Raw genomic sequence first — 14,984 nt, 5'->3', positions numbered from 1 at the left:
TATCCCCTTCTTACTGAGGTAAGAAAACAAATTATAAAAACACAAGTATTCCACGTGAGTGATTTTTGGAATCATGCACAAATAAAGCAGCAACTACCAACTGCAGCATTGAATACTTGAAAACTGAGAAGGCTAAAATACAAGCTTTTAAAAATATTACATATCCATAAGCTATTTAATGGTAAACATGTTTGACTATGCAATATCAGTAGTCAGGAATTGTTTCAGATATTCTTTGAAGATGTGAAAGGAATTCACTTTACACAGGTAAAGCTAAACAAACAAGAAATCAGATAATGCTTTGTGGAATAAAAGTAGGATTATTCTGAAATAACTCTTCTCCTTTAAAATGTATAGCAGCTATATTATATTCCAGAACAACTTTTACCTGTAAATCAGCCTGTAGATCTTTAATCACATACACTTTTGAGGTGAAATACTTAAAAATATTTTCTTGAGTATTATACTAACATTCATTCAGTCTCTTAAACATTTTAAACAAAAGCTAGTACTGGGAAAAAAATCTAGTTGCTAGGATGCATAATTTGAAGTTGTATGAAAAATGGAAATGTACTTAAAGACAACCTGAATCATTTAGTCAGAGCCACACTATACAGCAAAAATGGCTCCCCCACCCCATTCTTTCCCCTGCCCCCAAAGAAGACTTCTAGAAGAGACTTCTGGTTTTGCTTTTTTAATAAGTCCATAAAAGCCAAGGATTTATAAAAAGCACATGCAAGTCCATTCATATTAACAGATCAGCAAGAAGCTGCAAACTTTCCTTACTACAGGAACTATGTCTTTAAGATTGGAAGCAGTAAACAAAACAGGACACCAGAACTGACAGCTAAGGTGGCAACAGCAGCTTTGCTGACAGCTGAATTCCTGGTTTGTTCCTGGGGCATAGGGATACGTGGGGGCATGACACCCAGACCCAATTAAAATTCCCTATAGCTTTGGAGAGAACAGCAAAATTGGTTTGTCTTTACTCTTTTACTGATCCATTTTAAGTCATACCAACAGATCTGCAATTTTTGAAGTGTTTTGTAATTGCAGTGTAGATTCCTGGTTTCATCCTTCTCCTGAAAGAGGGAATGTAAGTGAATATAAATGGGATCAGAAAAAGAGACGTCAGGAAAAGGTGCAACAGTCCCACCTTCAAATGCCATGAAGAAAAGAGACAGATTCTTGGACTGTCTGCCCTCTCCAACTCCAGCCTGTGAAAAGCCAACTGACCAGTTACTGAAACAGCGGGGCACCACTTTTTACAAATCTCTACAGATCCTTTAGCACCGAGCAAAAACAAGAGGAAAAGCCACTGAAGTATCTTGAAGGCTTTCTTTACGAGAACAAAGTAACAGTTTGTGTTCTTGCTTCACCATTCATCTTTCAATATTTGTACTTCCACTTGAAGTAAACAAGATACCGTCACACGGAACAAAAAAAATCTAGAAGTAGCTCAGCTTTCCCTTTTCTCAATAGCTTAGGGATAGGAAGGACATTAGGCATATTTAACTGCTCCTAGTTTAAGCCATACAGTAATTTAACGTTGCTGCAAGAATATGGTTTTCTTCTCAAAATCTATCCATTTTTCCCCCCTTAAGATTTCCTTATGTAGCACAGTAGTACCTTGAAGACAGACCCAATGTAGTACGTGGGTTTGCTACAAATAATCCAATCCTTCCTTCCTTCCTTGGAAGAAAATGGGTATTAGAACTTGTCTGACTGTCAGGAAGACTGAGATTTTCTCTATCTACAGAATAGGTATGACCTGTAACTTCTGTATAAGCTCCAATTATGTCTCTGGCCAAAAGTGATTATGTTTAGTAAAATACAGTGAAACCATTCCCCCTCTGCCAACTAACACCTCAGTGTTTGTCAAGGCATAAAATTCTAAGTGCTAACAGGGAACTGGGAAGTTTTTGACATAAATTACAGTGAGACCCATGAACATTTCATGGCATTTCAATTATCAGTCCACAACCTGTGACAAACATAACACTTACTGTCACCTCAGTGGTAAGAAATAGCATACCAAGCAATTGCCAGTGGTGTATGGGACTGTAGCCGAATTGACCATTATGGTGTAAATGGGTCTTCCGTGATAGAACACGTTTTCCATAATTATCAACTGTCCGTCATCTCAACATTCTGCCAGGCTTTCCATTTTTTTGTGATTAAACCACCATGGCAGCAGAATTATTTCCCAAGTTAATCAGTGATGTAAGTTACACTGCATATGCTAGATGCTGGCAACAATGAAAGCACCGATATTAAAACAAAATTCTCACTACTGATGAAAGTATCATACAATGATTTTGATGCACGTGTCGGTACAAGTGAATCTCTCATGCTGACCACTATCATCTCCTCCTCCTCTTTTTTTTTTTTGATGGTACACTGCGTGCCCCATGACAATTCAAGTAACATACAGAAAATTGAGGAAGTTCTTGGAATTTCACAGAAATCAAATAAAAGTCTTACAACCCACAGCAACATCCATGGTTCTTATTGCAATAAAAAGTCAGTATGTATTATTCATCCCATCTATGTTAAGATTTCTTTTAAAGAAAAGGTGCTGATATTTTGTATTGTTTCATCTATGAGGTAGATGGCACTTTCATATAAATAGTGTAAATCAGAAATTAAGTTAGCTCTGAGCCTGCAACAAGCACTGCTTATGGTTGCAGTCAGGCAACTGCTGACTGCTCAAGTCAATTATTAAATCATAAATACAAAATAATTCCTCATTTTAAAAGAGAAACAGTAAGTCCTTGAAAGAAGGGTGGTGGCCAAGCACACAGACAGGTGCCTTCCCTTGACAAAGGTCAGCGGAATTCTGGCTTCAGCCTCCAGACACCTTCACCATTCGGGCTCCTATGGAAGGTGCAGAGATTGCGGAGAAGTTCTCTAAAGACGCAGGACTGTGCCACAGGCAGTTTGGACTCAAATTCCTGCAGTAGCTCCTGAGTGCTAGCCTCGCCGTTCACGCGGGCCTGGAACGCTATGAAGTTACGCATATCCACGAGCAGTTCATCGTATTCTGTTGAACCTGGGGCTGGGGTGGGTGCTTGCTGATGATTCTCATCTCCCTCATTCCCTGTCTGTTGTGGTAAAATAAGGTGGTTTCTTGCCCTCATCTTAGCTAATAAAGAGGAAGAGTCTAGCGCACCGGATGATGATTCTCCAGATTTTCCATCAAAGTGCCCATTGGAACTACACTTCTTTACATTTTCTTTCTGTATTGTATCTGCATCCTGCAAATAAACATACAGACCATGGAGAAAGTCAGATTTTGAGATCCACAGAATCTGTTGAACAAAATCTGCCTGCTGTTTAGACTTAAATAACAAACATGAACACTCAGAAGCTAGTCATCTGAAATACACAATAAAGAGGTAATATGTTCTGGTCTCAACGTTAGAACTTAGGAAGCGAAAGAAAAGCATTGCTGGTCTTGAGACAGATAAACCAGACCATGCTGCAATTTGTGACTGCTGTATCTAATTACACTTCATCAAGATGCTACATCAAAACATGAAAAATCAAATTCATGGGTGACTAAAAATTCTAGAATTCTACATAATCATATGACAAATGGGTATGAGACACATCTACAGTATAAATCAGATTTATTGCATAAATCAGAACATTTCACATATATCAGCTATTAGAAGAGAAACATTAGCTTGTGTCTCTTACCTTGCACTTCTTTGCAGGTGATACACAAGTGGAATGTGAAGAAAGCAGCATGGGGTTTCTTTTTTGACCAAATCGACTTCTAAAAACCCACAAAAGAATTAACTCCATAAAACATCCTTCCCAAAATGATTAGGATAGTTTTAGCCAAAGTTTTAGGGTTCTCAAGAGCCCTCTGCCAAACTCTCTCCTCTGCTGTGCAACAATAATGCTTTCTTTGTACTTCAGAATGGACCTTCTAGGCTTATAATATGCCTTCATGTCTTTATTAAATATAAAACATGAAACTCCACTTTGATACATGTTACTGCAAATACCAAGTGCAAAAAAAAAAAGAGAAATCCATAGCATCTTAAGGAACTCTTTTATTTTTGGAAAAGCAGTGTGAGAATTGAACTTACTTTATTCCTGATGGTGCACCTGAAAGACCACTCATGCCTGTCCAGGTTGGCACACCAGAAGCAGCTCCTAAACATCGCTGTCGAGAGACTTTTAAGGCTCTTAAGGCATCCTGAGCCACTCTGTTTGCTTCTGCTTCCACCAGCACGTGATCTGCACTGGAAGCTTCCATAATAGCATCATGCTTCATAACACTGTGTACCCCTAAAAAACAGAAGAAAAGGTGAAGGAGGACATCTGTTAATTTACATGGTTATCTGTAAAATTAAATATTCACCATTTAAGTGAATGCCACAATCACATTCTTCCTTTTTCAGGTTGATTATATTCAGCACTTCAGTATAGTCGTTTCTAACAAGAGAACCCCCTTCTATCAGTTAAGCAATCAATTTGACAGCAAGCCACTTCTGGTGTGCTGATGAGATCATTATTCACAACAGACTTGGCAATTATGTGGGTAAATCCATCATTTCTATTGTTACGGACAGGACAGACAGAAGTGAAACCCTTGTGTAAATGAAGGTTGGTTACATCCTTATTTCCAGAAGAAACACTGCATTACTTCTATATCCAGAAGCGTTTCTGGAAGGCTGCGGATCTCTCTGAAATGTTTGTGCCAAGGTAATGAGCACATTCATAACCAGAGCATTTCAACGATGAACATTTTAATGTTTCACTACAGTAACAGAATAGATAAAACACGTTTCTCTAACCATTAGAGTAACAGAACTGCTCCTTCCCTCACTTGCATAAGTTTTATATACCTCTGTTTAAATAGTCTGACACTGTTGAGCAGCCAAATAACAACGGTTACCTGATTTTTTGAAAAGTTTCTCCAAGACGTAATCATCATTTTTCTTTGAGTCTTCCTCCTTCTCTTCACTGTTCTCCCTTCTGTATCGCTTTTGTTTCACAAGATGAGGAACGCGCTCTCCTTCAAATTTGGCATCTTTGTGATGTTTCTTTTTAGATTTATCTTTGTGGCTCTCATGTGACAGAATATCCACCCTGTGCTTTGTTTTTGAGGTACGTTTATAATGACTATTATCTAATTGCCCATCTTCAGTTTTAGCAACCTGCTTTTCCCAAAAGCCAGCTGCACCACATATAAGGCTAAAATCTCCCTTGACATTTGCATTAGCTGCTCCATGTACTTCATCAGCCACCACGGTGTTCAGACATTTGGCATTCTCTGAAGACCCCGCATCACCTAGCAATGACTGGGACATAGATTTGTCAGCTCTTTCCAAGCTTTCCTCCTTGCTTTTATTCAGTGAATTTATATCAGTAGCAGCTTGTGCATTTTCTTTTGCATAGCTATTTTGGTCAAAGGCTTCCAAATTTCCTTTGGTTTCCTCACTTGTCTCTATTGCTTTAGAAGAAGAATTTGTCATGTGGGTGGTTGAGTAGGAATTGGATGACTTGCTGTACTTTGGTGAGCTGCTTTCTGTAAGATGGAGATCACCTTTAGAAGTGTCATTATCAGGTGGCTTTTCAAGTTTCCGTTTCAATTGGTGTTTTGGGACTTGAACATCTGAACCAGTACCTGAGGGATGAATGAAATTAGTATCCATTTATCAAACACTTCAAACATTTTTTCTTTTGTACAAATAGAAATAAATGTGTACCTGCAAAAATTGCACTTGTTTCTGTCCCCTGAGACACATCTGGGCTGCTCAGAGTAAAAAGTTCATAAAGGTCATTGGATTTGAAAAAGCGCCTCTGCTTAGGGTCTTTCAGCACTCTGTTCGTTAAAAACTGTTTGAAGATTTGTCTGAAAAAGAAAAAAAGTACTTTGTGCATGAAACAATGTCTAGCTATGTTTAAGTACTGAATACAGTACTTAAACAGAAAACTGTATAAGCACAAATGTTACCCTGCAGAACAATTAAGCAGTGGGAAGATGATGTCAGTTTCCAGAAGACAATTTTGAGTTAGTAACTTTCAAACAACCAACTAAATTGTTAAACACAGGGATTTATTGTTTTGCAACAACCCCATAACACAACAGGTAACCACCATCCTGAAACATCCTATGAGGCATCTCTTAACTAAGCAATAAATAACTTCACAGCTAGAATTTTTTTTGTCCATTAAAATTGAAAAGCTTGCATATATTACAGTAAAACTATCAAAAAGCTCCTGAAAGAAAAACAAGAGCTTGTTAAAATGACAACGTTTTAATGGTTCAATTGGTTGGAGGAATCAAAAGCAGCAGAGTAGCTCAGTCTGATGGTGATGACTGGATGACAACCACTGAAAAGGTAAATCAGACGTGGTTTAGAGGAAGGGAAAAAAGAGCCCACCTGCAGAGGACTGAAAGGAACACATCTGAGGGAGAACTAAGCTGCAAAAACTCTTCTAGTATGGGTAAATCTACTTCTATGCCATGTTTGTACTACATAGCTTTTGATTGCAAGTTCTAGGCACTATTTTCCTGTACAAAAAATACACCCCTAAATAAAGCTGGAAATCAGATCTCAAGAAGTGTTTTTATCATGGTTTTGGCTCTGCTGGCATTAAGCAGGGAAGCTATTTTTAAATGCAATTGGCAAAAACTAAGTTTAAACATAGGTGCCAGCTACTGTAGTGCACCCATCAGAAGACACTAAAGTTTTTAAGAATTAACTGAGCTTCATAGCTTCCTGCAAGGATGATCACATACGTGCGGGGAAGAAAACACAGGCAAAGCGAAAAGACAACTTGCTTAAAGTTCAAAGTCTATTGCACTGTTCTGGAAATAAATGAATTCCTGATGGCTATCCTGACCCTTAGAGCCCACTTCCTTCATGTGGTCAGTGTTGTTCAAACAGAAGTACGCCAGAGGGACGCAAGCCAACCAACAGCGGATGCTTTGTGTCCCTGTGGTAAAACAGATTAAAAAAGGCACTCAGTAAGTGTAGGTATTTCATTGTTTAGAGCTTTTCATTCACCTGCGTTTTCAAAGAGGATATTCCAGTTCTAAAGAGTAATGCCTAGGCAGAGGATTCCCGTGTACATTCATTTGGAATTCATGTGAGTGAAGCTAACTACTGAGAAAGCTGAATGGGAAAGCAAACCAAAAAGATGTCATTGATTTCGAAATACAAGCATTTTAAGGCTTTAGCTACATTTTGGAATAAATAACATGAAAATGACTGGTGGTTCTTGGGATTTAATTCTCCCACTTTGGAATGATTTGGGAATAAAATCAAATTGGGTTTGCAGAGTAGTAAATGGATGTATGTACCACATACATCTTTATACATCCTAAGGACAATATACAGAACTTGTTGATTTCAATTTGCATTTCAGGCTTATTGAGTCTCATGTTCTGAGTAAGGGGCTCATTTTTTCCTGTCTATGCCTCATACTCTCTCATTTACAGTGAATTCTGGATGTGCTGGACACAGCTGCTGGAACAGATTGATGAGGTATATTTAGCATGTGGGTCTTGGAGCCAGAGAGGCAGCAGCACAGCCCTGCAGCTGGGAGTCTAATATTAGAAGAAGGCCCATTTCTCAGCAGAAATTTTTAAAAGTTTTCCGTGACGTGTCCATCGTGACCAAGGTTGGGGGTTACAAGCCATGTATCCACATGCACAGGTATGTCACTGTTACACCACCACAGATTTGCTGCAAACATTTTCTTGAGCATACGGCTGTATCCAAGGAATCGTTCTCACTGACCTGTGGTATATCTTCTCTTCAATAGTACCCGCAGTGAGAAGCCTATATACAGTCACCTGTTTCTTTTGGCCTATTCTCCAAGCACGTTCCCGAGCCTGAAACACAAAAGGTTTGGTTACCAGACATTAGCCTCTTAGACATGTGTTTGACAGAGAGCTATCGATACCACTGTTTCAAACCTAGTTCAGACATTTAACAAATAGTTCAAGAAGTTACATAGCTGTGGTATTTCTACAGCCTTAGGACAACTAACTTGGCAGGAGAGGAAAACAATTTAGAAAGTTTACATATGTAAAAAGACAAGTCTCCAACTGTACCACGAAATCTATGCAAAAAATCTCAAAAAATAAATTATGTTACAATTAGAACTCGTATCTAGGATATATACTCTATATAGACTTATTTCAAAAGGGATCTATTTCACAATAGAGCTTTAATACACAAATTTCCTTTGAACTTTTCTTCTTTTTCTTAACTGGAAGCTTTCCTACAAACACCTTGAACCAACCACTAAAACAGACCACTCTCGGTCAGACTACACACTTGCAGATCTCAGAGCTATGTAGGATTTCCATCAAAAATAGTTTTTTCCTCTCAAACATGTAAGCCCCATATACTGTTAAGGGATCTGATAAACCAGAGTCTCATCACACCATCAGATAAAGAAAAACTTCTTTAAGTATTGGCTTAACAGCAGCTTCTAAGGGCATAGCTACATATCATTATTTAGTGACAAAGCCAATTTAAGCAACACTTGTTCTCCTTTTCTTACCCTGCATTGCCACCATGAACAGTCATGCCTGTTCAAGAGTTTGCACAGCTGTACTCTGCCTTCAGAAACATCTAGTTTGTTTGTTTATTTAAAAAAACCCAGGCCATTTCAACTGTTTGTTTGGCTACACTCTAAACAGACTATATGAATCGACAATATTGAAGAGTGGTAAGGTATAACAGCGTGAAGGGGATGTGGTGGGAACCACTTAAATTGGCTTTGCCACAAGAGTAATCATAACGTGGAACTGCACCCTAAGCGACCATTGCTGGGAACAGCAACTTAGGGAAGAGCAACATAGTGCTTTAACACTATTTGAGGAGATAAATGTCATTCCATCTTCAGTTTTATTTCAACTTAAGCTGGTAAATGGAATGTAATGAACCAAACTCACCTGTGTGTCTGTACTGGGATTCCAGTCAGGATCATAAATAATAACCCTGTCAGCACCAGTCAAGTTAACTCCAATGCCACCAACACGAGTTGTTAGAAGAAAAATAAATATGGATTTGTCCTATAACACAAGAGAGAATTTACTAAAGCAAGAATTACCAAAGTGCAAGATAAAAGAATCCAGGAAATAAAAAAAACTATCAGTTATTTGCACAGATGCAAAGGGAGCCAAGAGAAGGAATACATTTGCTTGTTTGCCTAATATCTCTTTTGAAAAATAAAAGTAGTTTGATCTAAATTTCATTTACTGTTGTCCAATAAAATTTCTTTTCCCCCTTTTCAACTGTGTTTTTATTCTTAGCAGAAAATCCAACTTAAGTGTGAAAAAAGTGATGACTTTTTTCCCCTCTCACAAAGAAAGTGGTTTCATTTGACTGAACTCCTCAGTTTTGTGTCTCAAACCTGAAGTAGTATGGTTAAAAACAGACCAAAAAGGAATGCAAGAGCTCAACCATACTCACTAATAGGCATTAGTGTGTGGGATGCAACATCTCACCTCATTATATCTTGTTATAAGGGGCTGTCTGGAAGCTATTGTTGTGGTGCCATCCATCCTGAGGTAGGAATAGTTTCTGTGTCTCACAAAGTCTTCAAGTATGTGCAGCATCTGTTGTGATGGAAAAAATTTAATGAAATCCAGACGTGAAGACTGAGCGACTGTCTGATCAAGCCATAAGAATTTCTGGTACTAACTGCAGTGCCAATCAAACAAACAAGATGACGACCAAAAACTTTCGAATCTTAAATGAGCAGAAAATTCATTAACTTAAGTAATTGGGGGGGGGAGTAGCTATTTCACTGCTGAATGCACAAGTGGAATGTTTGTGCTTGGTTTGAGAAGTCCAGAGCCATGGTCTCAAGACAATTAACCAGGTAAATGGTGCAGCATTCCAAGGGAATCCACGGAAGCAAGACAAAATCATGAATATATAGGGAAAACAAATGAAGGTCACTGTCTGTGCTACTGGCCAAAAGCACGTAATTCTGAGGATTAGATGTGCACATGCACTAAACAGAGTGAGCAAACTGACTACCAATTCTATCCTGAAACTACACAGTAGGGACAATAAATACATTCACCACTGCTTCAGCCTGGTATTATACGGGTACAATTGATACAAGCTTTGGCCCAGTATATTGAATTTGGGCAACACTGCCACAACACTCTGTCATTCCAGTAAAGCTTACTGAGCTTGGGAACTGGTCTCCAATTATTCCAAAGACATTAGTCATTTTAGTATTTTTTTCAGTAAGATGTTAATTTTCTGAGAAGGACACTATGAAAGTGGTTCTAATTACAAGTCTTGTTGGGACACGCACATGCACTTTTTTAGTTTAACTAATAACTAAAACTAAAAACAATGAGCTCATCTTACCTGTCTTGACTGAGTAAAAAACAACACTCTGTGACCTTGCTTGTGCCATATTTTCAGCAAGGATTCTACCACTATCATTTTTCCAGAACGTTTCCAATATCCAAACTGATCTGCTTCCTCCACTTCAGCATTTGGTACACCCTTCAAATTCCTGGGACCACCAGAGAAGAGGTCAGGGTGGTTGCAAATCTTTCTCAAAGCTACTAGTCCTGAGAAAATCTAAAGAACACAGGAGAAAAATATTTTTATTTTCTTGATAAATACTGTATCTATATGGGTTGCGGTTGAGAAAAATAAACAGCAATGGATTAATCCAGTAATCACCAAGAAGTTTGTTTTTAATAGTGGTTTGCTCTTTAGAGAAGCCAATGGACGCTAATACTCGTTTCATGGAAAGTTTTAGGAAAAATCAGTACAAGAGAAGGTCAATGAAATTTTATGTTCTTGTGAGCCTATTCTGGTGACAATGTTAAGAGAATTCTGCAACAATTTCCACATTAGCAAAAGCAGTCCCTAGCTGTAACTCCCAGTCAGATTTTTCGTACTCAAAAGGAAAAATTCCACCAAGTTTGTTACTTGAAATTGTGTCCTTCTTTCCAACCCCCACAATGTTAGCAGGTAACTTAAGACAGACCTTGAGGATAGCAAGTATACCCACCAGAATGCACGGTAACAAAGAATAGATGAGTAAACGTATTTGAACAAACATATGAAGCTGAAAATTAGCACTTTTGATGCCATGTTAGGAGGTTCTGTTCAGTTATTCATTCAATAATATTACAAGTGTTACTTATTTTTCTGATATAAAATAATTTTCATTGGGATAACTAAAATGGCTAGGCACTTGAAAAAACTTGGCCACTATAGCTTTGCGAGATCTGGAAAAATAAAAAAGTCAAAACAGTGGTTAAGGTCAACATCTGCTTTGTATGGCACTGCAATATACATGGCTGTACTGACCATACAACTAACTGGAGCCACTGGGGGTGAGGGGAGAAGGGATTTCACAGTTGACAAGACAAGGAAACATGGTAAATTACACATTAGAACCAAGACATATTACTTCTCCTCTTACAAACAATAGATCTGTATCCTGCAGCTAAAACGGGAGTGAAAAACGTCCACTGCGTGCATAAAAAAGTCAAACGGACCAGATGCGTGCAATGTAGGAGTCACAGGGAATAGCGACTTTTTACACAAGCAACAGTAGGCATTTGAAACTGTATTTCAATTACTGCTGTCATCCTGGCCACAGCAATTTCAACACTTACGTTGTGAGGATGGAGGCAAAAGATGTTGAAGTGACTAGTAATAACAAGGATGCTTGCTATTTGCTCTGCTGTATGTTAAGACTGTGAAATCATCAACTGTTGCATCATGAAGTTATACCTGAACTGTAATCTCAGGACAAATTACTCTTTTCCTTTGCTTCATTTTTGCAATTGGTTAAAAGCATGCATACAGTTACCTACAGCAGGTCATCCAACAAGCCATAATTTGTTCCCAAGATCACAAACATACTGCAAAGCCCATTCCATTCCTAGTTTTATCTGGTCATGCCACTACATATGGATCACTAACTCTACGTATTCCATGGAACATTTCTGAGAAAAAAAAGCAGACACCCACAAAAGCAGAACTGAGATCAGTGTGTTTGCTTCCCTCTCTGCTCAGAACCAGCTAGAAGAATGGGAAGGTCAGTCCATGACATTCATCAAACTCTACCTGCCATTAACCTTAATTAATGCCAACCTGCATGTCTCCATTGAGGATCTGGTAAACTTCTTTAGAGTTGATGAAATTTTGATAGACTTGACACTGCTCATCTGTCAAACGGCAAAAGAGGACCTACCAAAACAAACAAACGAACCGCTCAAGCCCAACCTGTAAACTCCAAATAGAGTGAAGTTTTACAATGTGCTACAATGAAGCTTCACAGATGTCTGACATACTGAAATACTAATTTAAAAGATACTGCATAGAAATCATTAGAAATAAAAAAACTTAGAATTTTTAGAGAATGAACATAATCATTAAGATGGGTTTCATGAGTTTTTCTGTGCCCTTTCCCAGTGGTTATTTTTTCACCTCAAATTGCTTTAATTTTGGAAGTGCTGCCATTTTCCAGTTTTAATGAGGTAACTGTGCAGTGTTAGCATTCTCTCAAAGCTATGTTTATAGGAAATGCTTTCCATTGTGTGCCTATTATGTCCCTTACAACTTGCAAATTCCTAGTACCTCATGGGAGGTTCTGTCATTAGCCTTTGAGTGTGAGCATATAATGATTTTTCAGATGGTCTGATGGGCTAAAATGGAACAAAATAACTTCCTCGCATTCTGCAAGGCACCCAACATTATGCTCTAAGTCGAACTTATGTAGTGCCCTGTGATTGACAAGAAAAAGAATCAAATTTGTTTAATCTGTTTATGATTGCATTCTTTAGAGTAAGTAGCCCAGACTCTTTAAAGTATATAGAAATTCAAGATTTGATTAAAAAAAAAAATCATTAGACTGCACAGCAGAAACTGAGTATGGCCTACTCATTTATTATGTACCTTTCAGCACTGTCTTACAAAGACTAGCACGTCTACTTCTCTTTTAGAGGGAGCAGACAGGAAGGAAAAGAATGAGGAGAGGACAAGAAAGCCTGAAGCACTGAAACCTGAGTGGCAGAAGAATCTAATAATTACTACAAGTCAATATTTGTAGGAATTTCAATTGTTTAAATAATCCTTTCAACCTCCTCTACTTTGAATCAAAATGTTTCCTAAAAAACATCCCACCGCTTTGTAGAGCAAACAAGTTTTAGATCAAAAGGCTAATATTCTGGAAATTTATTAGATTGTACAGGCCCAGCTGACTTGCAATATGAACAACTGCCATCAAGTATTTCTCTACTATTTGCTGCCCAAATTAACCTTTTTACGGCAGGAAACAATGTTAAAGTGTCCGAGAGATGCACCATAGGAAACACCCCACAGACAACTCATTTGTATGCACCTGTGACCTAGGAGGACAGGATTGAGCAGACCTGACTACACTTCGTATATCCTTTGTTTTTCAGATGAGAGTGTACTTGTATAGACCCTGCAAGACTATGACCATTTAATACACAGGTGAAAAGAATATGCACCTTGAAAGCTCTACAGCTTATCTTTAGTTAAAACAGCGTTTCATCTGCTATTAGCACAAATTATTTCCAAATGTCCATGAAAGATTGGATTTTGGGGAGGGAGAGGGCTCAGATCTAATAGTAAAGATAAGCAAACCTGTTCGTTTTTATCTGGAAGTGAAAGGCTCATTTTTACATCAGCCTTCATTCTTCGCAGCAAGTAGGGGTTTATGGTGTCCCGTAACACACAGGCACATTTGTATGCCGTTTTTACCTGAAAAAGGAAGAAAAAGTAAAAATTGTATTTTGGTTCTTGATATTAATTTTAGCAACAAACAAAATGCCATAATTAGTAACAGGAAAATCCTAATAAAATGAAATGGTTTATGATTTATGTGGATCTACAGTTACATATTCAACACAGCATGAATTGCAATAAAATTCACGTTAGCAACAACAGCATTGAATAAGTAAGTCTTCCTCAGATACCACTAATTTATCTTTCCTAATTTAGTGGACTTTAAAAGAGACCAGAAATGAGATATTTCTTTTAGAAACCAATCCAAGAAGTGAGTATAAACTTGCCCAGAACCAAAATCCTCATGAAAAACTGCTAATACATATACTGAAGATCAAAAAAGAAGCCTGCAGCAATGGTGGTTACGAGACAATAAGTGAAGATTAGTGCCCGCTTGAGACTATTAAAAAAATCGGTACAAGAAAATCCCCATGATCACAGAAACTAAAGGTCACTCTGGCCTTAAATGGAGCATATGGTTCTATAAAGGGTAATGGATGTGTAAGATGGGTATTAACTGTACATAATGGCTAAAGATACCTTCATTTCTCTTAAAGCAAAACAAAGAATATAATAAATTATTGATATGTAAAAAACAAATTGGCTGTCTAATTTAGTAAATTACTAAGCTTTAGACAAGGGAAGTACTTAAAGAAAATAAAACTTTAGAAATGTATGTGTGCAAAACATTACAAAGCATATTTAAAAGGATACAAGTTTATTAGCATTTATATGAAACTTAGTCTGCAGACTGTTATGCAGGCAATTTATCTATCAGCTAATCTGAAAAATGTTTAAGTAGTCATAAATACTGAGAACCACAACTACAAAGATTAATAGACATACTTATTCAAAATAATATTCCAAATAATTTTTGCTTTCAAAATTAAATAGTTTATCTACTTTCAGACTTCCAATACCTACTTTTTTAAAAGAAAACAGTTTTCAGTTTGGATTTAAGGATTCCTCTGTTGCATAATTTGCTGAAGCTTGGTATAAGACAGGGAAGTTCTATTTAAATACATCAGAATACAAGATCAGTCACCTCCCACCCCAATTTGCTTATCTTTGCATCAAAGAATACTTCTAATGATTTAACCTTTAGGGCTTTTGACAAGAAAATCTTGCGTATAAGCTATACCCCTGTATAAATGAAATGGTCTCATTCAGTTGAACAGTTCTTTTCACACATGCAGCAGTAAAACA

The 14,984-nt window shown here is 37.6% G+C and overlaps 1 protein-coding gene across 1 annotated transcript in view; it reads right to left on the bottom strand.

The window, feature by feature from the left end:
* Nucleotides 1–702: 702 nt before the first annotated feature.
* ERCC6 (excision repair cross-complementation group 6) overlaps nucleotides 703–14,984 on the bottom strand; it is a 50,313-nt gene continuing 36,031 nt past the window's right edge. The window contains exons 11-21 of the mRNA XM_009320248.1: nucleotides 13,638–13,754; nucleotides 12,120–12,215; nucleotides 10,368–10,586; nucleotides 9,488–9,598; nucleotides 8,933–9,052; nucleotides 7,767–7,861; nucleotides 5,727–5,872; nucleotides 4,913–5,644; nucleotides 4,101–4,302; nucleotides 3,703–3,781; nucleotides 703–3,257 (exon numbers count right to left, since the gene is read on the bottom strand). Of these exons, the coding sequence (XP_009318523.1) occupies nucleotides 2,829–3,257; nucleotides 3,703–3,781; nucleotides 4,101–4,302; nucleotides 4,913–5,644; nucleotides 5,727–5,872; nucleotides 7,767–7,861; nucleotides 8,933–9,052; nucleotides 9,488–9,598; nucleotides 10,368–10,586; nucleotides 12,120–12,215; nucleotides 13,638–13,754 (2,346 nt within the window). The 3' untranslated portion in view covers nucleotides 703–2,828. The remainder of the gene's footprint in view (nucleotides 3,258–3,702; nucleotides 3,782–4,100; nucleotides 4,303–4,912; nucleotides 5,645–5,726; nucleotides 5,873–7,766; nucleotides 7,862–8,932; nucleotides 9,053–9,487; nucleotides 9,599–10,367; nucleotides 10,587–12,119; nucleotides 12,216–13,637; nucleotides 13,755–14,984) is intronic.

Source organism: Pygoscelis adeliae, unplaced genomic scaffold (assembly GCF_000699105.1).
Source record: "Pygoscelis adeliae isolate BGI_AS28 unplaced genomic scaffold, ASM69910v1 Scaffold190, whole genome shotgun sequence".
Classification (NCBI taxonomy): domain Eukaryota; kingdom Metazoa; phylum Chordata; class Aves; order Sphenisciformes; family Spheniscidae; genus Pygoscelis; species Pygoscelis adeliae.
The sequence above is the reverse complement of the archived record's forward strand: the minus strand, read 5'-3'. Positions and strand labels throughout refer to the sequence as shown.